We start from the raw sequence: 24850 nt of genomic DNA, 5'->3' as shown, positions 1-24850 counted from the left end.
GCCTCGGGGTCCGGAGCCGCCTTCTGCTGAGCTGGGTCAGGGTTCCCTGCGGCCCTCCCCGCTGTACTGCCGGCACCCTCAGGGGCCCCGCCGCAGCGCCCCTGGCGGCCCCTCGAGTGCCCCCGCAGCGCCCCTGACGGCCCCCGAGTGCCCCCGCAGCGCCCCTGACGGCCCGGTCCCCCGAGTGGCCCCCGCAGCGCCCCTGACGGCCCCCCGAGTGCCCCCGCAGCGCCCCTGACGGCCCGGTCCCCCGAGTGCCCCCGCAGCGCCGCTGACGGCCCGGCCCCCCGAGTGCCCCCGCAGCGCCCCTGACGGCCCGGTCCCCCGAGTGGCCCCCGCAGCGCCCCTGACGGCCCCCGAGTACCCCCGCAGCGCCCCTGACGGCCCGGCCCCCCGAGTGCCCCGGGCAGCGCACCTGGCGGCCCTGCGGGGAGCGGGATTCGGGGCGGGGGTTGGTGGAGGCTGGAGCGGGGCGGGCTCAGCGCGGCGCCACCCGCCGACGCCCCGGACCCGGGCCCCCGGCTGCGGCCGGCCATGGAGCGCGCGGCGCCCGGGGAGGTGCGCATGAGCCGCGCCATCAGCCCCGCGCACGCCAACCCCCGCGGCGAGCTGAGCGCAGGGCAGCTGCTCAAGTGGGTCGACGCCGCCGCCTGCCTGGCGGGTAGGGGCTGCGAGGGCGCGGGGGGCGGGGGGACGCGGCGCTCGGTGTGTGGGGGCTCTGCGGGAGCGGGCGGGCGGGCGGGGGTCCGGAGGCGCAGGGTGCGGGGATGGAGGGGGGTGGGGGAGGGGACGGGCGAGGGTCCGGAGGCGCAGGGTGCGGGGATGGAGGGGGGTGGGGGAGGGGACGGGCGAGGGTCCCGAGGCGCAGGGTGCGGGGATGGAGGGGGGTGGGGGACGGGACGGGCGAGGGGCCCGAGGCGCAGGGTGCGGGGATGGAGGGGGGTGGGGGAGGGGACGGGCGAGGGGTCAGAGGCTCAGGGTGCGGACCCACCCTCCCCTGGGGGAAGCCGACGCCTGGAGCCCAGGCCGCGCCACTGCAGTACCCCGGTGTCACGGAGGAGGGCGAGGGAGGGCGAGGGGACATGTGGTGCTGAGCCCCGTCGGCGGGGGACCCTGGGGACGGACCTAGGCCAGTGATTCTCAAATATTTTAGTCTTAGTTCTACTTTACCCCAGTAAGTGAGGACCCCGACAGCTTTTGTTGATGTGCGTTATTTTTGTTGATATTCCCCATGTTCGAAATCTTTAAAAATCAATTCATTTTAGGAGAACAGGAATAAGCCATGGTGTAGTTTTATGGGAAAACAAGTATATTTTCAACAGTAATAAAGACCTACTTAGAAGCCTGGTATTCGTCTACATCTCTGCAAATCTCTGTAAGGTCTGGTTTGATAAGAGATTACTCCCCTCTCACACCTGCTTCCGAAGCAGGAGAGCTTGGTTCTAGTCCCCCTGAGTCCCAGGATGAAGGTCAGGGACAAAGGGGAGCGAGCAAAGCCATGGACGTGTATTAGGTGAGGGTACAGAGAAAGCTCTCAGGGGTGAGGGGTGTCCCGACAGGCTGCCACTGAAGGTTTGAAGGCTGGTCTTTTATTGAAAACTTAACAGGAGAGTTTGTGGCCTTGAGATTCTTAAGGCGTCTTGGTTTGAGCAAGGCCTGTCCATAACACCCTTAATGACTTATTTCTTTTTGGTCTGGGGAGTTTCTGTGATGACTTTGTAGCCGCCAAAGAAAAATATTCCCCAGACACCAGGGGCTCTAGTCTATTTTTTTTATCTCTGGTTTTTACATCTCAGCACCGTTGGGATTTCTGTGAGCCTGATTCCATGGCCCCCCACCTATCTCTCCCTGCCTAGCCCTGTCTGTCCTTTGCTCACTTCTACCTTCTGGTTGTTGCTGCCGTGCGCCTATTTAAGTCTCTTCTCAGACCTTTGCACCTGCTTCTCATTTTACCATTATGCTCTTCTCTTGGCCCCTTTCGCCCTTCTATCTCAGCCAGAAGATCCTTTCCTCAGAGAAGTCTTTCCTATCCACCTGTTTACATTTGTACCCTTTCAGCAATTTTATCACAATGCCCTTTTTTATTTCCTTCATATCACTTAGCACAATCTGTGATTATTTTGTATATTGATCTGTTTACCTCTCTATTTCTTGCCTGGCTAATTAGCATGTAAACCAAAGCTAGTTCTCCAGTGCTCAGTAAGCTCTAAATAAAAACCTCCCACTTTTATGGATGGGTAGGTCCCTGATGGATGGGTCCAGAACTTGGAATCCCTTTTTTAAAATGAAGTCAGGCTTTGCATAAGGCACTTAACAGACTCAGCAAGTGTACATTTTGAAGGAAAATATGGTAGGATAAAATACTAGAGCTGGAAGGAGCTTAAGATTGTCTTAAGGACAATCTTGTCTTAGGACTCTTTACAGAAGGCCAAAGTAAAGCTCAGATAATTACCAAGCCCTGCTTTTCTCACTAAGCATCAATAGGGTTTCTAATCTCCTGTATGTTAACTGCCCACAAAATTTAGTCCTATGTTTATGCCAATCTGTTTGTTGATAGGTCTGTTTGGTTTCTGTCTTAACAGTTATCAGTATTTGAGGTCAATTATAATAACAAATAATGGAAGTGTGAATATAAAATTAATTCATATTTAAGAGAAGCATGTGTAAAAGTCATTGAGGTTGCTAATAATGATGATGCCTATTGCCAAGGCAATTGAATATATTATGTGAGTATTGAAGTGACTTTTATTACCTCACTTAGTGCCTCTGCACTGTAATGGATAAACAGTTGCCCTCCTGTAATTGTCATGAAAATTTCTTTGGAAACTCAAACTATAGACATAGACAGATTCAATTGATAACCAATTACTTTGGAATAATAGTGTATAACAATATAACATTAAAGAAACCTTTAAGATACAGTCGATTTGGACTCATGGAAATACCTGTGTTAAAAACTCCATGGTGAGAAGCACCATATAAGCAATGGATTTTGTTTAGCCGAGGTATAACTGAATCCATGCAGAGAAATGCTGCACCATGGTGCTTTACTTTATATAGTAAGAATAATATAAAAACTGCTTTTCCTGGCATTTTCCCAGCCAACAGTTTCTTATTGACCAGAACTTCTTTACAGCCATATTACTATGATAAATAATGATCACAGTCATAGCCCCCAAGGTACTGCTGTGACACACCCCCGCACCCCAGCCACTGCTAGATTCCAGAATATCTTCTCAATATTAAAAAAAAAAAAAGATCAAATATGTTCATTATCATTTTGGCATTAAATCTCATTCCTGGCAGTAGCCCCGTTTTTCTAGCTCATTAAGCCTAGAGGATTGAAGCTGTATCTGAGGCATTCTCCACCCTCCATATCCATTTCTTATTTTGAAATATCACAGACTCACATTTCCCTCTATTTCATTTCTGAATCTTTCCCAGGATTCACTCTTTCAGGAATGGCATGCAAGCCATCCAGTTGTGCAGGTCAGAAATCTTGGAGTCATCCATTCTTGATCCCTCTCTCTACCTTGCTTCCCGCTCTACATATTGAACCAAGTCCTGTCAATGTTACCTTAAAGGAATTAGTCAGGGTGCCTGGGGGGCTTAACTAGTTGAGAGTCCCACATAGAGTTTCCTGCTCCTCAAGGAACCTGCTTCTCCCTCTCCCTTCGCCTCCCCTCACCTCTTCTCTCATGAATAAATGAATAAAATCTTAAAAAAAAAAAAAAGGCATCACTCAAACCCAGCCACTGTGCTATACCTACATTACCACCACCTAGGCCAAGCTACCATCATCCTTCATGTGAACTTCAGCAGTGGTTTCTAAGCTGATCTTCTCCATTCATTCTGGTCTTCTCTCTACACTGTATCTACAGCATTTTTCCAAAGGTGGTAATCTGATCATGTTGTATGTTGTTTTATCTTCTCCCAATGTCTTCCTTATCAAGAGCTATAAGTACCGAGCACGGTATGTCCTATCAGAAAAAAAAATGTCATAGAGATAACAATTATGAACTCTGGGGTAAAAAAACATTAAATAAAAGCTACTCTGACAGCTGACAAGTGAACAAAAGCAAATTTAGAACATTTGGAAGTCAACACTGAAGAGGGTAGTACTAGTTAACTTTCTCTGTTTCATTTTGTTTATTTTTTCATGATTTTAAACCTGAAGAAAGACCCCAGTCTGTTTCTAGCTAAATTTCTGATAGAAAACCTACACACTTGCTGATCTGAAGAGCCAGAAGATTTGGGGAAAACACAGCTACTGAAATGTGAGGAGGAAAATTCAAGAAAGGAGTGAACCAGAGAGGCAGAGCCCTAAAATCTATGTTTTCTGCTTAAATCTCTGGTGAACCTTGAATCATGATGAAAGATGAATCATCTTTCAAGAGAAACTCCAGCCTTCCTAGATAGTGCCAAAAGAACTGAAAAGGGCTGTCCCAGCCCCTAGCGAGACAAGAGTTTTATAGTTTGAGTTAACTACTTACTTGAAAAAAAAATGAAACAAAATAGTACTTTTCACAGGAACACATAAGAATACACAATGTCTACAATGTATCACTCACAATGGCTACAATACAGTTCAAAATTAGTTGATATACAAAGAAACAGGAAAATACAATGCATTATTAACTGAAAAGATAATGGAGATCAATCCCTAGATGACCTAAGTGCTAGAATAAAGCTTCTGGGATTCTGCAGCAGCTACTATAACTATGCTTGAGAATGTAATAAAAACTATGATCATAAAGAATGAAAAGATAATAAGTGGGGCAGCCTGGGTGGCTCAGCGGTTTAAGCGCCTGTCTTCGGCCTAGAGCGTGATCCTGGAGACCCGGAATGGAGTCCCACGTCAGGCTCCCTGCATGGAGCCTGCTTCTCCCTCTGCCTGTGTCTCTGCCTCTCTCTCTGTGTGTGTCTATCATGAATAAATAAAATCTTAAAAAAAAAAGAAAAGATAATAAGTCCCATCAGAGAAATAGAAACTAAAACAAGGAACTAAATGGAAATTCCTAAACTGAAAATTGTAGTATCTGAAATAAAAAAGTGCACTGGATAGGCTTAACACCAGACTGGAGGCAACTAAGAGTGAGTAAACATAAAGGTGGACAATAGAAATGATCCAATCTGAAGAAAAGGGAAAACATGAATTTCAAAAATGAACAAACAGAGATTTATGAAAAATACATTAAAAGGTATGATACACTTATAATTGGAGGCCCAAAAGAGATGAGAAAAAAATATGAAGCATAAAACAATTATTTAAAGAAATTGTAAGTGAAATTTTCTCTCATGTGATGAAAGACATACATTTACAGATCAAAGAGGATCATAAGATACCAAGCAAGAATACCAAAAACCCCACATCTGAGTATATCACAGGCAAACTATGATGAAAAAAATCTTGAAAGCAGACAGAGAAAAACACTATGGGTATAATAGGAGAACAATGATTAGAATTATTTCTGACCTCATCAGAAACACTGGTGTCCAGAAGACAGTGGAACAATATCTTTAATAATAATTATAAATCTGTCAACTAAGCATTTTAAGGCCCTGTGCTTAGTCCATTCTCAGCTAACCCTTCAGCCTTACCTTACCAGCTCTGCTTCTTGCTTTCTGCATTTTTTCCAAAGATTTTATTTATTTGAAAGAGTATGCATGTGTGAGTAGGAGGAGGGGAAGAGGGAGAGGAAAAGTATTTAAGTAGACTCCATGCTGAGCACAAAGCCTGACACAGGGCTCAATCTCACTGAGCCACCCAGGCGCCACTTGCTACATTTTATCCTCAAAGACTTTGATCAGGATCTTTCTAGTCTGTTGTCCTTTCTGCCACACGTGCTCTCTGTTTCTCTGTTCCTCCTCCCCAACACATCTATTTTAGTCTTAATCATCCTTCAGATCTCTGTGGAAGCATCCCCTCCACATGTAAGTCTTCCCTGACATCCCACCTAGGTCTGGTTTCTTAGTTATGACTTCTAAAAGGTTCCTGTTTTCTTCAGAACATTTAATTCATTTTGTTATTACTTATTCATTTTGTTAATCTCTGGCTTCTCCACTAGACTCTGTGAGAGCAGAGATCATAGTTATTTTATATTTCCAGCACCTTACTTAGAGGATAGTGCAGCACAGGTAGTCAGTCAACATTAAAGAAAGAAATGAATGAAGAGACCATCATTTTAACCAGTCATCATCTCATACCTGGATTACAACATTTTACCTAGTCTGCTCCTGCTCCCAGTTTCTCCAGGAAGGCAGTAATAGCTTTAGAGTTTCTCCACTATTCTTGGCATACTGTATGAAGGACAATCAAAATCAAGAATCAGAGCAAATTGGTCCTGTTGAATTCATAGCTGACATAAACAAAACAGGACAATCGCATAGAATCTCATGTAAAAATTGTGGTCCTATGTAGATTCCCCATATTTTTCTTTTTAATGACTCTTAAAAGTGTATAGTTATAAACCATGACTGTTGAAGCCTCTGAAGCCCATATTTAGCTTCTGAAGTCAAAATCACTATTTAAAACAATGAATTGAATCTTTCTAAGCCTAAATTTCCTCTTTTGCAAAATGAAACCAATGATAGTACTAACCTCATGTAATTGACATGCATAAATACTTAGATCAGTGTCTGGTCAGTAATAAGTGTTTAATAAATGATAACTATTACTATGATAATGTTCATGATCCCTAATGTAATATAGTATAGTGCAATGTATATAAATATATATAAAATAGATACTTGATATAAATAATAAAAATTTAGTCTTTTGATTATTGCACTTGTCATTTAAATCATTCAAAATTGATCACTTATGTTGGTATACCTGGTAACACTTTATTAACAAGAATAGTTTAATAAACTCAACATCCTCCTCCCTCATGTCAGGTAAATGGAATGAATGTCTTTAGGTACTCCTTACTCAATGTTTTATAGCATATATTTGCAGGAATCTAGCACTTGTCTAGAAATCTTAAGCTCTAAAAGGACACTGACTATGGCTGGCTCTCTGATTGCCACTGAGTAGACTTAGTAAGAGAGAGGACTGACTCAGCTCAGAGTTTGGAAATCAGTAGAAATTTAACAAATGTTTGATACACTGAATTCAGTTGAGCCCAACTTGAGTATTTCTAGAGTCTGATACTTTTACATTCCCTTCCTCTCACTGAACTTCATATCTGGGAAGCCAATCATCTCATCACTCACACACAAAGTGCTGCTATGGTTAGTTTTCTGGTAACTCAGTTTATATTATATGCATGTTTGGAAGAACAATTAGTTATTTCCAGCTGGTAAAACCAGAATGTCCAATTTTCTACAAATTAGATTATAGGGAGGAGTGTTCTAAATACCTGTTGTGTGAGGTATTTTCTCACCTCTTTTAACCCAGTACTATCAATTATTATTGTAGTTAAAGCAAGTTACACAAAGACAACTTCAGTGTAATCCACTATCTCCTTCATAATGTAGCACCAGGAGCGATGTCTCCAAAATTAAAATGGGGTTAAAAATTCCTAAAAAGCGAGGGCATTCTTTTTGGGTTTTAACTGACTGTCAAAATCGGGTTCTGTCAGAAGCACATGTCTACATTTTTCCTAAAGAATAAATTCTATATTTTTATATAAAATAAATCAACAATCAAATTTTAAAAATTTCAACAAATTAAATGCAGGCATGGAATATGGAAATAGCTAGGGTTCTTCCTTAGTCTCCTTCTACCCTATTACTCTCCTCTCTAACATAATTAATGTATATGAATTTGGTAGTAATGAACAATAAATATTGTCTAAATACCTAGTATGTGCTAGGTTTCTCTCTGATACCCAGAGAAATTGCTCTCTGATGTGGGTGTGATCTCAGGGTCTCTGTAGTGTTCAGCACTTATACTTGTTAAGTAGTCTAAATATATGCAGCTTCTGGTTATGTGGGATAATGGATACAACTTTGATGCATTGTTTTTAAAATAAAAGAAGGATAGTATGTGACAAAATATTTAAAGTTGACACCAACTTACTAAAATTGCTATTTAAATAGCTAGGTATACTAGATATTGGTATTGAATTTCAAATCAAAGACAGTTTAAGTTAAAACTTAGATGAAAGCACAGTAATTTCCATGCACTAGAAGCACAACTTACAGAGTGAAAACTGTTATTGGTCCAGATCATCCAAAAGTGCGGGCATAGTGGTACTTTACTGAACCAGAGGACAATTTACTAGAATAAGTCCTTTAATTTTTATTTATTTTCCCTTATGCTGAAATATTTAACATAACTATTAATGAAGTACTTTTTCCCTGTTTTTGAAGCCGAAAAACATGCTGGGGTTTCCTGTGTTACAGCCTCAGTGGATGACATACGATTTGAGGAGACCGCTAAGTAAGTGGCATTGCTCTCTCACACCTTTCTCCTGGACTTATTGGCTCGTTTACAACATTTATTTGTGGCATCTATGCTTATTTATTTGGAGTCAGTGGTCCAATTTGTTAATAAAATAACACTTGACCTAATTAAATCAGTAAAATAGTAATTGCAGGACTTCCTTTGCTAAAGACTTTTAAGTGTAAATTCACAGTCCTGGTTTTGTTGAGAAATAGCTCAGAAGAGATGCCTTCTGGTACAAGGCAGAGCAGGATTTCTAAAAGCTGCCTCTTAATGGCTTCTTCCTCTACTAGAAGAATAATTAATGATAATAAGTAGGTCTATGTGGGGAATTTCATCATTAGGTTGTTGGGTAAACATTAATTCATCTGAGTACAGATGTTAAATTATGAAAAACATTTTATATATGGGAGTGTGTATGTGCTTTACCATCTCTTATGCAGAAAATTTCAGAATAAACAAGTATTTCAAACATACACAAAAGTAGATTAGTACAGTATATCCCCAAGGACCATCACCTAACTACCACAGTAATCAACTCATGGACCTCTCCATGCTCCACCACACACCTGGATTTTTTCAAGGAAATCTCAGGCATCATCTGTGAATATTTCATTATATATTTCTATATGATTAGAGTTCTTTTAGAAAATATAATAATATAATCACAATACCATTAACAGAAATAATTATTCTCAGTGGTCTCAAAAAATTTTTTTCAATAAACAATTAGTTTCTTGAATCAGGATTCAACATGGTTGGTATGTCTTTTAACATATAATTTTCTCTTCTTTTCTGTTCATTTGTTTTTTAAAGAAACCTGCTCATTTGTCCTATAGAGTTTACCACATTTTGTATTTGCTCATTGTATCCCTGTTTAACATGTTTACCCATTCTTTGTATTTCTTGTAAAATGATAATTACATCTAAAAATTGATCTGATGAAAATTTGATATTTTGTTAAAGCTAGTTCTTGTCAAGAGCACATAATGGGAGCTCCTGGGTGGCTCAGTCAGTTAAGTGTCTGCCTTCAGCTCAGGTAATGACCTCAGGGCCCTGGGATTGAGTCCCACACCCGGAGCAGACTCCCTGCTCAGTAGGTAGTCTGCTTCTCCCTCACCCTCCACCCATCTCCTGCTGCCTCAGCTCCCTTACCTCTGCTCATGCACTCTCTCTCTCTCTCTCTCTCTCTCCCCCCTCCCCGTCTCACTCACTCTCTCAAATAAATAGATAAAATCTTTTTTTTTATAAAAAGAATACATAATATCTGATGATCATTATCTAGAGCATTATTTCATTAGATATTGGTCAAATGGTGATATGCCAGTTCTATCATTTCTTCTTCATTTATTTTCTGAAATATTTGTATTTCAGAGAGACTCTTTATTTCATTAATTACTTGGTTACCCTTAGGTAAAGTTTGTCCAGGAAAGACAGGCTTAATTCTTTTCCTTTATTTAGTGTCATTATAAGCCTGTGGACTTTAACATATTTGATACATTTCAATCTGAATGTGGTTATTCTTACAGATGCTCCAACTGCCTCATCTTTAAACAGTGGGAGCTTCTTCAGTTTGGTTCCTAAGTTCTTTGGACAGAACCACAAAGTTAGAAGTCTTTAATAATTCCTTTGCATTCTGGTATGATAAGGTGGGCTCATCTTTTATATTTCTGTACAAAATCTTAGAGTCATAAAGTTGCTCAAAAGAAATAGTAAGTAGAGATCACAATATGGGGAGAAATGTGCTCATTTCTACAGGGTTTATCACTATTTCTAGGTTCTTTTCAGGGAAAAGAATTATTTGTTTTTTAAAGAGTTTATACTAAAACCTGTAATAAATTAGGATCACATGGTTTTACTTAATTTCTTTGATTTTATGTTTGTGTATCTGTTTTTTGTTTTTGTTTTTCTCTGAATATTTTGATCCTTGAAGAGATGAACATAACTTACAAGGAAAAGGAAGAAAGAAGGTCATCTGTTTCTGGTCTTGGATGGTTCTCAAGGACGATGGAGGTAGTTGGCACGGTTTTCAAGTCCTGAGTATTCTTGTCCAGTGAGATGCTCAGTCTGTTTCTCTAGCCTTACTGTGAACATTTATCTATTTGACATTTATTTATTTAGATGCAAACAAAATTAAGTTAAATAAAACTACATACATGAAGAAATTACTTCTTCAAAACTGACACAGAGAAATTTTTGGCAGGAATTAGAATCATAGACATGGAGAGACCTTTATAGCTCAGCCCAGCCTTTATTTGTACCAATGAGAAACTGAGGCTTCATACCCTGTGCAAACCAGGGGACAGAGAGTGCTTTGAGCGTGGACCTTCTTATGCTTAATCCAGTACTTTCCCTGATCCACTGCTTCTGTTTTTGTGATCAGCAACTTTTACTGATCATTTCCCAATGGGTGTTCTCATAGGCAGCTGGAGTGTCATTGAAAGAGCTGTGGACATTCTGTAGTCTTATAGCTGCAGATAAAAGGTCCGTTGACCAAGTTCACTTACTGGCTATGCGATTTTCCCTGAAACAGAAAAAATTGACATATTTATGTTTGTATCTCAGTAAAATTACAAATTACTACAAATCCAGACTTATGTAGAACTAGATAAAAGCACCATCATTAAATTTAGAAATGCCAACAGTGTAGTGTAATAAAAGATCTATTGTGTAGCTTCCAAACTTAAATTCTATAAATGAGACTTAACTAGTAAACTCATCAGTGAAATGTCGGTTGCCATTTTGCTCCATTTTGCCCCATTTTGTGTCTGTGTTATTGGAAAGGATTTGTGGCCACTAATATCATGGAAAGGAACCTTCTAATATTTTTTACATGGGACTTGAACCATGAAAGAGAAACCTGAAAGCTACATGTAGAAAACCATTTAATTTGGTTATAAACCATATTAGATATTTTTTAAATTCTCAAATATTTATTGCCTTTATAAAAACTGCTCTGTATTCAGTAGGATATATGAATGATTATGGCACAATATTGGAGTCTAGTGGTCTGAGTCTGGTGAGAATCAGACAAATACATAATCATCAGAATAGAAAGCATGATAGGATATAAGTTTAGGATGAAGTATAAACTCCATTCTGTGGGGTAATTTAGAAGGTGCACATTATGGAGCATCAATGAGAGTTTTACCACAGATGGGTAGCATTTAATGTATACCTCAAATGAAGTATATAGATTTTCACCTGGTGAAAGGGAAAAGGACTCCACATGATGAGGCACTTGTAAGAATATAAGCACGAGGGTGGAAGAGCAGAGAGTGCTCAGAAGGAGCCTGGTCTGCAAAAGGTGATGCCCCAGCAGCAGACTGGGGCCACAGAACAGAATACCTTGAATGCTGTGCTATGAAATTACTTTTATTTACTTGAGATTCTAGTCATTCCATTCATTTGACATTCAGTGTTGGGAGTTTGGTTTGGTAGACAACCAGGTTCAATGGGATTCCCTTACTTTTATTTATTTTGGGGTTTTTTTTGAAAATATTTATTTGAGAGTGTGCACATGGGGGGAGGGGCAGAGAGAAAAAGAGAGAGAGAATCCCAAGTAGACTCCCTGCTGTGTGTGGTGCTCAACACAGAGCTCAACACGGGGCTTGACCCACAACTCTGAAATCATGACCTGAGCTGAAACCAAGGGTCAGACACTCAACCAACTGAGCCACCCAGGGTCCCTTAAATTCCCCTACTTTTAAAGGCAGGCCAGGGTTCACAAAAGAGACAGAAGAGGCCTGTGCTTTCCCCTCTCAAGCCTGACAGAGAGGCATAAGATTTTAGTAGCTAATGGGTACAAGTACTATTGTAGCTTTGAGGAGGGACTCTAACACTATTACTGTGAGTCTCTCCTAGAAAATTTACCAAACAGAGGTAGGAAGCTTACAAGGGAGAAATACAGGGAAAAAAAGAAAATAGATTTGGGTTTGCATGTGCTGAATGTGGAGATTAAGATAAATTGGTTAATATGGAGATATAATATGGAGGAGATGGCTAACACAGCCTAGTAGAGCTCCCGTAACTATTGGTTGACTTTGTTGAGAGAAATTTGGAAATATGGCTCTGAGTTTCAAGAATGACGTCTAGGCTAAAGATGTAGATTTGAGAATCATTTCTATAAAGATGACAGGATCATGAACAAAAACAAAGTCTTCTGGAAAGAGGGTGAGAAGAGAATAGGACAAAGGACAGAAATTTAGGAAATGTCTACACTGAAGGGATGGATTAAGGAAAAGAAATCTGTGAAGGAAACTGAGATAAAAGAGAGAACACTATTTTGGAAACCAAGGGAAGAGAAAGCCTCCTGAAGAAAGACATTAAATAAGGTGAGACTTTGGGTTTAGCTGTTAGGAAGTGATGGTGAAGGTATCAGAGAGGTGAGATGTGGAGGCAATAGCTAGATTTGAGTGGCTGAGAAGTGAATGGGAAACAAAGCTCTAAAACTTTGGTGCCTACCAAAATCCTCATCTTTGAAGACCCATCTCAAATGTCACCTCTTCTGTGACTACCTACTTTCTGAATTAGCTTCTTTTTATGAGTGCCTTTATGATACTTGGTCCTTTCTTTTTTGAAAAACGTCATAGCATTCTCTTCATCTGTCTGCATACTGGTGTCCCAAGTGAAGATTGTTCTCCTTGCAGTCAGCAGTCTTACTTTATTCATCACTGTATCCTGAGGTCTTAGCTTACTGCCAGGACTAGCTGTAACTCAGTAAACATTTCCTAAATGTATGATTTAGAAAAAGAAAGGATTATTGTAGGAAATTTCCTTATGGATAAGAAGAGAAAATTTTTGAAGTAGAATAGGCTTGAGAGAAAGATTTTTAGAAAGGAGAAGCCTCAAACATTTTCATAGACTGATAAGAAGTCAGGGAAGGGGCAGAGATTGAGGATACAAAAGAGGAAAGAGCTAAGCAGGCCATGGTAGAAGAGGAAAGGTAACAAGGGCACAGGTACAGAAAGAGTTCTGGAAGATATCTATCTTCCTTCCTCTGAAACAGAAGAGTAAGAAGAAAAGTGGGAGTGTAGTTCAACTTTGAAAGTAAGGGAGAAAAATTCAAGACGCTTACCTTGGGTAAACCCTTACCATCTGCTAAGGTAAAGGGATGGGAAGTAACTATGGGGCCTGAACAAAAGGTTTGGAACAACTTCAAATTGTATGACCAGAATTCCTGTAATCATGGAGAGTGAATGGATCATCCAGCAGTACCTAGAGTCCATTTAAATCTGGTGAAGTCGATCAGTTTGCTTGCTTGGTTGCTTGTATGTTTATCCATTTATTTGTTAACAAACATTTAAAAATAAATGTCAGTTGTATAGGTTTGCCTGTGTGTTTGTTTTAACTTCTCTTAAGGAAACAGCTGTGATATAATCAAAGTATCTGTTGCAGATTTTGGAAGGCATTTTGCACGCCATCTTTGCAAAGGCCATTTTCTGTTTGAATAGAAGTAGTCAGCTAACATGCATGTGGTTTACAGTGATTGGCATCTGTTTTTACAGCTGTTTTTTTCTGTTATCATTAACCTGAGGTTTCATGCATGAACATTATCAGCATGATACGGGAGAATTGCCCTATAGTACATGCATTGAAGTGAATCTTTAAGTCTGAAGTGAGATGTGCTAGGATTACTAAGGTCCCCTCCTCTTTTTTTAACTAGAGTTGGACAAGTTCTAACCATCAAAGCAAAAGTTACCAGAGCATTCAGCACAAGCATGGAGGTAAGTGACCCCTTTTCTTTCGACTGTTGGTGTCCATCTCTTCATTCTATACAGAGGGCAGAGGAGGAGGTCTGGAATAATTTGGAATCATGAGATTCTGACTTGCAGAAGGCCCTTGAATCTGTATTCAGGCTCACATGTAAATAATAAGGACCTTGTGTTTGCCAGTCAACTCTGCTACTAAAATTAAATGTGATGCAATGTACTATTTTTACCTAGAAAAATGCATAGAAAGGAAACATACAGGGGAGAAGGGTACTCTCTTGGTTCTTTGCAAGGTATTGGTTTTCTTTTTTAATTATTCTGATTCTACTTGCTCTCCATCTCTTCACCTTCTACTGAAAACTAGCCCATGATTAACTAGTTTTTGAAAGGCAGAGTAACTGAAGTGAGAAGGAAAGTTTAGAAGATTTTTCTTCTACAGCCACTTGGTTTTATTTTCTTTACCATCGTTGTGAAAGCGACAATTTTAGAGGCTTTTGAAACCACTGTCAAGGTTAAACTAGCAGGAAAAAAGTTACTGGATTCTATATGGCAACTTCTAGGTTGGTTAGTACCAGTCCCTTTGATCTCTAAACACAAAAGACGTGAGGGGACTTGAGGTTTGTTTGTTAAGCTAGGTGGCTTAACCAACAGAAATTTACTGTCTCACAGCCCTAGAGGTTAGAAGTCCTAAATCAAGGCATCAGTAAGGTTGACTCTCGCTCTGAGGACTATGCCAGAAAAATGCTCTCTCCTGGTTCTGGTGACTTGCTGGCAATCTTTGGCATTCCTTGGCTTCTGCTGCATCACTCCCATCTCTGCATTCATCTTCACATGGTGTTCTCATGGTGTGTGAGTCTGTGTCCAAATTCCCCCTTTTTATAAGGACATCAATCACATTGAATTAGGAGCCCATCCTGCTCTGGCATGACCTCATCTTAACCAATTACACCTGAACCACCCTATTTCCAAAATAAGGTCACATTGTAAGGTATTAGATTTGGTGGGGAGGCACAATTCAACCTGTATTCCTATTCAACAGAACTACTTGGCAGTAACCACATCTACAGTGATGGCTTTACCCTGGTCTCCCTAAGAACAGAATACAAAACACTTGAAACAGAAGACAAATGTTTATTGTAAAATCCAGCACCTTCAGCAACAGTTATGACGATCTTTCTCAGCTGTGGCCTCCTGACCTTGCTACACAGTAGCCAGGAGCTTGGCCTCTCTCCTGAGGGCTAGTGCTCATCTTTATATTCAGCCCAAACATGGATAACAGCTCCTTTTCTTTTCTCCTTTTCCTCCTATTCCCTGAGGCAAGCTAGAATTTCCAAAGGAAATTCGACTAAAAAGTAAGAGAAGAAAAACACAATGAGTTTAAAAGCACACATTTTTGGGGCACCTGGGTGGCTCAGTTGGTTAAGTGTCTGACTCTTGAATTCAGTTCAGGTCATGACTTTCGGGTTATGGGATCAAGCCTCATGTTGGGCTCCATATTCAATGGGGAGTCAGCTGGAGACTCTCTCCTTCTCCCTCTCCCACTGCCCCTCTGTTTTTTTTTTCTCTCTCTCTCTCTAAAATAAATAAATCTAGGATCCCTGCGTGGCTCAGCAGTTGAGCCTCCGCCTTCAGCCCAGGGCGTGATCCCGGGGTCCTGGGATCAAGTCCCGCGTGGGGCTCCCTGCATGGAGCCTGCTTCTCCCTCTGCCTGTGTCTCTGCCTCTATGTCTTTCATGAATAAATAAATAAAATTTTAAAAACAAATAAATAGGGCAGCCCAGGTGGCTCACGGGTTTAGTGTCGCCTTCGGCCCAGGGTGTGATCCTGGGGACCCAGGATCGAGTCCCACATCAGGCTCCCTGCATGGAGCCTGCTCTCCCCTCTACCTGTGTCTTTGCCTCTCTCTCTCTCTCTCTCTCTCTCTCTCTCTCTGTGTGTGTGTGTGTGTGTGTGTGTGTGTGTATTCTCATGAATAAATAAAATCTTAAAAAAAAAAACAAATAAATCTTTTTAAATAAATAAATAAAAGTACAGATTTCTGACCCTAGGAAAGTAAAAGCTTTGACTTAGGCAAATTTAGCCCCTCTTCCAAGTTGAGGTCTTCTGTGATCTCTGAATATGTTGTGTATTCAATGAGGTCTGGCTGGAGGGAATGCCAGATTCCTAGCTGTGTGAGTTCTTGGGATTACTCACGTTACAGCTCTCCAGCCTCAGGAGGTGCTCTTGTCTGGCTGTGTGAGCTTCTACCCTACAGGTGCTCAGACTGGCAGCCACCCAAACACTCAACAGGACCATGTGCATATTTCTGGAATTCTTTCCTTGTGTAGCTCCCTTTTTTCTAGGGCTCAGCCCACAAATCTCAGCTGCCTTGGTGTCCTTGATTTCTGGCTCCTCAAGTCAGCAAGATTCATTTTCCCCTCCTTGGCCATACTCTGGGAATTACCTTCAGGCCGAGAGCCCAGGAAATTCAAGTGCTCCTCTCATCTGTTTTCCCCTTTGTTGGGGGTCACAATTCTGCATTGTCTGCTATCTGACATATGAAAATAGTTGTTTCCTATACTTGGTTCATCTTTCTAGTTGTTTTCACAGAATGTAATTCCAGTCTGACTTACTCTTTGATGACAGAGTGAAAGTCTTCCTGGCATATGTTTTTGGGACATTTATTTGGTCATCATACATAACTGTTATAACGGAAGACAGTTTTCAGAACCCGCTTTAACCCTCTACAATTGTGGGGTGGAGGATGGATGGCTTCAATTTGTTTAATCACCATTGAGTTAACTTAGGTGTTACCATGCAAATACTTGTTTGTGTTAATAAGGTAAGTGACAAAATGAAATATGGATTATTGATTTTTCTTGTACATGAGGTACTCGGCAAAGACGTAGAAACAGCTCCTCTCTGTTGCTGATAACATAGTGCTAAACTAAGATGCCTGAGGTTTCCCATGATTTCAAAAACGTAGTGTTATTTACCAGGGATATGTGGGGCAAGTGTTGATTATCCAAAATCTAATGACAGATTCCTGAGTTTACTAACACTTCTACAAAGTAAAATCTGCAGGACCCAAGCTTCAGACCTCTTCACATGGGGAAATCGAGTCTGTTGTGGTGTCACCATAAAGGGTCTTGGCTACCTCCTTGCCATTCCTGAAAAATAAAACTCCTGAAAAAGGAAACAAATGAGGAGTACAGATAACATGATGCAATTTTGTCCATGTTAACTTGGTTATAAAGCTGAGAGACTAAAGATTTTAAAAGAGATGGATTGTAGTCCCTCTCTCTAGTGATCTACAAGGCATTCATGAATATCTTGATTTCAAAAGTATGTTTTGTAACAATGGGATTAGAAAATGCTTGTCAGATAATGCCTGTGTTTAAAATTATAATAAAGCTATAAATACAGTATGATGATTTGTTTATATAAATTCACCTGAACATTAGTAATTATTAATCTGGGTGGTGGGATTACTAATAATATTTACTCTAGATAATCAGAATCCATTTTTGTCTCTTTTTATGTTTACCAACTTTCATGGTAAATATGTATTTTTCTATAATTAGAAAAATGTTTTTTTTAATTTTATGGAACATCACTGAAAGAACAGTGTTGCTTAAAAATAAATTAAAATGCTGATTTTGTTCAAAAACAAAAGAATAATGAAGGGCATAACAGTCTTAATTGCTGTAATCTTGTGTGTTATCTGGATGACTAAGAGTTTACTCACCTATTTTTCTTTTCATTTTAGATCAGCATCAAGGTCATAGTACAGGACATGTTCACTGGTGTTGAGAAACTTGTTAGTGTGGCTTTCTCTACATTTGTAGCCAAACCAATTGGAAAAGAAAAGGTACATTTTCTGTATGAAGTATCTAGCATGTTATTCAGGGACTTATTAATGACTGTATCAGAATTATTATGGAAAAAAAGACCTTTTTTCTTACTGTGACATATGCTTTCCCAAGACTTGTTGTCTACCACTATTTTTTGTAAAAGTTGTTATTGTGTGGCAATATAGTGTCCCATACCTTAGAGAAAGGGAGATGGAATCAGTTGGTGAAAGAAGAAAAAAAATACTGTTTTAAGTGATCTGAAGGGCTCACCAGTTTCTCAAAAATAGTGTTTACTGGTTTCATTCTTTTATTTTGTGGTTGTATAATTCAAAATTGAGTTATATAATTGAGTTGAAATATTTTTTTAAAGCAAGAGCAACTTAGTAAGCAATTGCATATTATGGCTTAGTCATTTGTTTGTACCTGAAGGAAGAATGTCAAAGAGGCTGAACTATTGAAGTTTAGAAACTTTCCACCTAGTAACCTTCTTGTTCAGTGGCATATCATGAAGAGAGCCATGAAAAATCAGTGGTTTGGTTTGAAACACCAGACCTACCTGCATCTCTGTCCAAAGTGAGTATAGTCCAGGATGAGATGGGCCATGATGAGGCTTAGTTCATCAGTTCCCTGGGCTGGATCAGTGAAGGACTCACAAAACTCCATAGGGTATCCTCTTGTAGGGCTTCAGTAAAACTAAAAGAAATGGTATAAGAGAAAGAAAGCATGGGAAACATCAGAGAAGTTCAAGACTTCCAAGCATAGTTCTCCGGGTCCTTTTCCTTTAAAAAAAAAAATATATATATATATATATATATTTATTTTTCATCATCTTAAGTGCACACTTTAATCCCAATCCCCTATTTCACCAATGCCCCTGCCCATTTCCCCTCTGGTAACTATCAGCTTGTTATCCATATTTAAGAGTATTTCTTGGTTTGTTGCTTTCTTTTTCCTTTGCTCATTTGTTTTGTTTCTTAAATTCCACACATGAGTGAGGTCATATGGTATTTTCTTTCTATGATTTATTTTGCATAGTATCATACTCTCTACCTCCATCCATGTAATTGCAAATAGCTAGATTTCATTCTTCTTTATGGCTAAATAATATTCTATTGTATATGTATATACCACATCCACATCTTCTTTATCTGTTAATCTATCAATGGACACTTGGCTGCTTCCATAGTTTAAATATTGTAAATAATACTGCTATAAACATAGTGGTACATGTTTCCCTCTCAATGAATGTTTTTGTATTTTTTGGGTAAATACTCAGTAGTGCTGTTACTAGATTATAGGCTAGTTCTATTTTTAATTTTTTGAGGAAACCCCCTACTGTTTTCCAGTTTGCATTTCCACCAAAAGCACAAGAGCGTTTCCCTTTCTCCACATACTTGCCAACACCTGTTATTTTTTTGTGTTTTTTATTTTAATCCTTCTTACAAGTATGAGGTGATATCTCATTGTAGTTTTGATTTGTATTTCCTTCATGGTTAGTGATGTTGAGCATTTTTTCTTGTGCCTGTTGTCCATTTGGATGTCTTCTTTGGAGAAATGTCTGTTCATATCTTCCACCCATTTATTTTTAAAGATTTTATTTGTTTATTCATGAGAAACAGAGAGAGAGAGAGAGAGAGAGAGAGAGAGAGAGGCAGAGACACAGGCAGAGGGAGAAGCAGGCTCCATGCATGGAGCCTGATGTGGGACTCGATCCTGAGTCTCCAGGATCACGCCCTGGGCCTAAGGCAGTGCTAAACTGCTAAGCCACCCAGACTGCCCTTCCACCCATTTTTTAATTGAATTATTTGATTTTGGGGTATTGGGTTGTATCCGTTCTTCATATATTTTGGATGCTAACCCTGTACCACATATGTCATTTGCACATATCTTCTCCCATTCAGTAGGTTGCCTTTTAGTTTTGTTGATTGTTTTCTTTTCTCTGCAGAAACTTTTTATTTTGTTGTAGTTCCAGTAGTTTATTTTTGTATTTATTTCCTTTGCCTCAGGAGAACATACCTAGAAAAATGTTGCTACAGCCAATGTCAGAGAAATTACTGTCCGTGCTCTCTTCAAGGATTTTTATGGCTTCAGGTCTCACATTTAGGTCTTTAGTCCATCTTATTTTTTTGTATAGTGAAAGAAAGGAGTCCAGTGTCATTGCTTTGCATATGACTGTCCAACTTTCCCACCACCATTTGTTGAAGAGACTTTTTCTCATTGTATATTTATTCCTCCTTTGTTAAGGATTAATTGACCATGTAATTGTGGGTTTATTTCTAGGTTTTCTATTCTATTCCATTGTTCTATGTGTCTATTTTTATGCCAGCACCATACTATTTTAATTACTACCACTTTGTAATATAACTTGAAATTTGGAATTGTGATACCTCCAGTTTTGTTTTCCTTTTTAAAGATTGCTTTGGCTATTCAAGGTCTTTTGTGGATCCCTACAAATTTTAGTATTATTTGTTCTAGTTCTGTGAAAAATGCTGTTGGTATTTTGACAGGGATTGCATTAAATGTGTAGATTGCTTTGTGTAGTGTAGACATTTTAACAATATTTGTTCCTTCAATCCATGAGCATGCAGTGTCTTTCCATTTCTTTACATTGTGTTGAATTTCTTTTGTCATTGTTTTATAGTTTTCTGAGTACAGGTCTTTCACATCTTTGGTTAGGTTTATACATAGATATTTTATTGGTTTTGGTGCATTTGTAAATAGGTTTCTTTTCTTAATTTCATTCTCTGCTGTTTCATTATTAGTGTATAGGAATGCAACAGATTTCTGTACATTGATTTTGTATCCTGTGACTTTATTGAATTTGTCACTTCTAGTGATTTTTTGGTGGAGTTAGGGTTTTCTGTATATACCATCATGTCATCTTCAAATAGTGAGAATTCTACTTATTCCTTACCAATTCAGATGCCCTTTTTTTCTTTTTGTTGTCTGATTGCTATGGCTAGAGCTTCTAGAACTACATTGAATAAAAGTGGTAAGAGTGGACATTTTTGTCTTGTTCCTGACCTTAGGGGAAAAGCTCTCAGTTTTTCACTTTCAGGGTCCTTTCCAGTTATACAAAGTATGCTTTATGTGTAGTTTGGAGAGCCAAGACACAAGTTTACCAGGTGGACTTTTATACCCTGCTGGCCACACAACTAAAGCATGGCTGTAGTGTTAAACCAGTAAAAGTTATCAAGTCTATATATTCCCAAACAAATTAGACAAGGCAATCTAGGGGAGTTTTAGACTTGAAAGTAGCATATTATGAATCTCTAGCTGTTCCATCTTCTTGGCTAAGGGTCTGTGCCAGCCCTCAGGTGTCCGTGGAATTATCCCCATCCAGCTGCAAGGTGACTTCCTTATACACACAGGTCAACAGATAAGCATTTATGGCAGAGCCTGAGCGCTTGGTTCTGTTGCATCATATTTTCAGGTTTTTGGAGGTCAGTTAAAGCTTTGTTCTGACCTTTTGATTCTTTTTAGTTTGCTTATTAGATAATGTTTACACCGTGTGACGAAATTTCCAAATTGAAACCATCTCTCAGTACTTAATAGCTTTCTCTAGAACATGTTTATTCCCTCCCTCTGAGATCTTAATTTTGCAAGAAGTAGAAAACATTTCTTGGTAAGAATTCAATGTATTCAAAGTCCTTCTCCTCATTCATTAATTTGAAGAATTTTTTGTTTTGTTTTGTAGCTCTTTTGAAAAATTTAGAGGGAGGGAAAATTAATATTTGGAAAATTCTTTAAAGCACATATCTTATTGTATGAAGAAATAATTAAGTCTATATTGATTTTTTTTAGTTTAAAAATCTTTTAAAAATTTAGTCAAATAATATGTGTAAAAATACCTAGAAATGCTCTATTTACTTTGAGTTAGAAAACAATGTAACATTTGTTTTGCACATTCATGTTGTGCTCTTATAATATAACAAGGTAATGAACAATAAATGTTTTTCTTTCTCTAGATTCATTTAAAACCAGTCATACTTCTAACTGAGCAAGATCATGTGGAACATAATCTGGCTTCTGAGAGAAGGAAAGTTCGATTGCATCATGAAGATACCTTTAAAAACTTGATGAAGGAAAATAGCAAGTTTGATGGTCAGTAAATCTACTTATAGGAACTTATTATACGACTGTGACAAGTGAAGGGGTCCTTCCTTGGAGTACACTTCTTTTTACTTTATTATTATAATTCAACCCTGGCAAAACTAGATATCTTTCCTAACAAACCCAGTGACTGGAGAAGGAAGAGCCTGGCCAATTCAAAATAGAACTGCTGACACCTAAGATCTCTTTAAATTAGAGGTTCTCCAGGGGAGAAGACAGGAAAGAAGGGTGACGGGAACCAAGCAGTACTTATCAGTAAGCATGCACTCAGTGATCAGTGAATGAAAGAATGACAGCACAATATATCCATCTGGTGCTTCATTGGTTACTTCCTATGAGCTGATTATAATATCCACAAAGGAGGAAACTGAAACTGAGCAGTGAGGAACCTTGCTAAAGATCACTGGGGCTATGAATGGAAACGATAAGATTCTATTCCTGTTTCCTGGCTCTTCCCCAGTGACAATGTTTGATGGACCAGAGTGTCTTAATTCTCTGGCTGTTGTCTCCTAGGTTCTTTGAGGCCTCGTGGGCTGCCTTGCCTCTCCCACACCCTTCCTTTTCTTCTGATCCCATCCCCTGCAGTCCCAAGGGACATGACCTGTTGGGAAGAGCAGAGTGGTAAGGGAGGAAATGGAGTGGTCCAATGTGCGTCCCTCTGCTCACCACAGCCAGGGGAGCCAGGAAGTTTGCAGAAGGTCCAACTCCTCTGAGCTCCAAAAGCAGACACATGTAGAAGACAAAGGAAAGGAGATGAGAATAGATCGGGATGAGAATATTAAAAGAGATGAAGGAAGAAGAGGACATACAGAGACCAGAGGAAAGAGGAAAGGCAGAGGCAGGGGTGACCTGGGCAAGGGGGGCAAGAGGCAGCTTCATCCTGCCCTGCATGACATCATCATGCTCCCAGGGCCACCCCACAGATGAGCTTTGGGTTAGAAAAAAAGTTTTTCAAAAGCTTCTATTCTTGCAGACTTTTAAAAAACAATGCCCATTATCAAGCTACTTTTAAAGAAATGAAGACCTCCTCATTAAATTACTGTGCTAAAGAGTCCATCCTTCTGTAAAGATGGTCTCAGTACCAAAATATACTTAAAATACATTTTGCTGGGATCCCTGGGTGGCGCAGCGGTTTAGCACCTGCCTTTGGCCCAGGGCGCGATCCTGGAGACTTGGGATCGAATCCCGCGTCGGGCTCCCGGTGCATGGAGCCTCCTTCTCCCTCTGCCTGTGTCTCTGCCTCTCTTTCTCTCTCTCTCTCTCTCTCTGTGACTATCATAAATAAATAAGAAAAAATTTAAAAAAAGAACAGATTAAAAAAAATACATTTTGCTGAAGTAATAAAATAGCTGAACCAAGAGAGCAAGGACTTATTAGAGAGAAAAGGAAGTGGAAGGAGGCAGGACTGAAAAGATAGAACTGTGTCATTGAGGCTCTCTTAGGCCAAGCAAAGAGGCTTGACCTTTCTTCTCTCCTTGAGGAAAGCCGATGAAGATTTGGGCAGAATTGCATAATGAGGTTGGCACTTAATGTGGCCACTCTGCATAGAGGAGGAGAGGCTAGAGGGAGGGAGACCAGGCAAGGAGTGAGGAGTGGCTACTCTAGGCAGTAATGTAGAGAGGGGAAGGTAACAAATATATACAGAGGGTAACTCAACAGAATAGGGTCACTCATGAGGGGTGATGGATGAGGAAGAAGTTGTTCAGGGTAACTCTCAGGTTTCTTGCCTGAGCAACTGTCTAGTTAACGGTGGTGTCATGAACTGAGCTAATGCATACACAGGGCAGGGGAGGGGCATTTCTGATGAGGTAGATGATGATGAGTTTAGTTTAGCCTGACATGCCTGTGAAACAACCAAAAGGACAAAACCAGGGCTTGCGGAGATTTACTTTGAGACACAACAGCTTACCGGTGGCAATTCAAATGAACCAGTACCTACAATCACCCAAGAAGGGCTCCCAGTGGCACAAGGGTGTTAGGCTAAGAGTGGAACTTATAGCACATGGCCATTCAAGAGATGATCACCGGAAGAGGATGGGTCTATGAAGAAGACCTAGAGTGACTCGTGGAAGGGGTGCAAGGAGAACCAGAGAAACTGGCATCATGAGCCAAAGGAGTACAGGTACATGAAGAAATGAAAGGTCAGCTGTATTCCAGGAAGTTAGGAATAAAAACTGCCCACTGAACTGGGAATGGGGATATCACCCTCTCGTGCTCCAGCCACTCAAATATAGAGGTAAAATGACTATAATGGACTTCAGTTTCAGTTTGTTAGGAAGTTGGACAGAACCTCTAGAAGTCTGGTTTAGTTTAGAATTATAGATTTTCAGAGCTTGTTTTTAATCATGTTTCCTCTAATATGCCCTAAAACAGATTATTCCTTAGCACAAAACAACTCTTAACCTAACTTCATTGATTTGATCTTTTTAGAAATTTTACTAGCTTTCTTGCCATCAAGATATCGTAGAACCTAAAAGCAATTTCTCTTAATGTCAGAGCTGGACCCTGGAACTCTAAGTTGCCAGAGAGCACATGGTTTGCCCATCTGCCCCCTGGTGTATCTGGATGGAGTTTGTTTTGAACTGGACAATACCATCTAAAGGAAGCTAGCTAGATCATCTTCATTATTAAACCATGTTTTTAGAAAACTCAAGGTTCTATAGTGATACCAATATCACAACTAATTGGAATCTCTTTCAAGATTTTGTGTGGTTGAAGTGCATATTGTTAGAACAGTTAGAAATTTGAGTCAAAATCAGGCTTTCAGAAGAAAAGGAAAATTAGATGAGATTAGATGATGTAAA

General features: G+C 39.9%; 1 protein-coding gene across 2 annotated transcripts in view; it reads left to right on the top strand.

Annotated features, from left to right (window-relative positions):
* The first annotated feature begins 502 nt into the window (after positions 1 to 502).
* ACOT12 (acyl-CoA thioesterase 12) overlaps positions 503 to 24850 on the top strand; it is a 43501-nt gene continuing 19153 nt past the window's right edge. The window contains exons 1-6 of one of the 2 annotated variants that reach the window (XM_055342202.1): positions 613 to 661; positions 8317 to 8386; positions 10323 to 10402; positions 14055 to 14115; positions 17849 to 17950; positions 21902 to 22037. In XM_055342202.1, coding sequence (XP_055198177.1) covers positions 14110 to 14115; positions 17849 to 17950; positions 21902 to 22037 — 244 coding nt within the window. In that variant the 5' untranslated portion in view covers positions 613 to 661; positions 8317 to 8386; positions 10323 to 10402; positions 14055 to 14109. Of the gene's footprint in view, positions 662 to 8316; positions 8387 to 10322; positions 10403 to 14054; positions 14116 to 17848; positions 17951 to 21901; positions 22038 to 24850 lie in introns of both variants that reach the window. The other variant, XM_055342200.1, reaches the window with a different exon arrangement.

Source organism: Nyctereutes procyonoides, unplaced genomic scaffold (genome assembly GCF_905146905.1).
Source record: "Nyctereutes procyonoides isolate TBG_1078 unplaced genomic scaffold, NYPRO_anot_genome, whole genome shotgun sequence".
NCBI classification, from domain to species: Eukaryota; Metazoa; Chordata; class Mammalia; order Carnivora; family Canidae; genus Nyctereutes; species Nyctereutes procyonoides.
The sequence above is the reverse complement of the archived record's forward strand: the minus strand, read 5'-3'. Positions and strand labels throughout refer to the sequence as shown.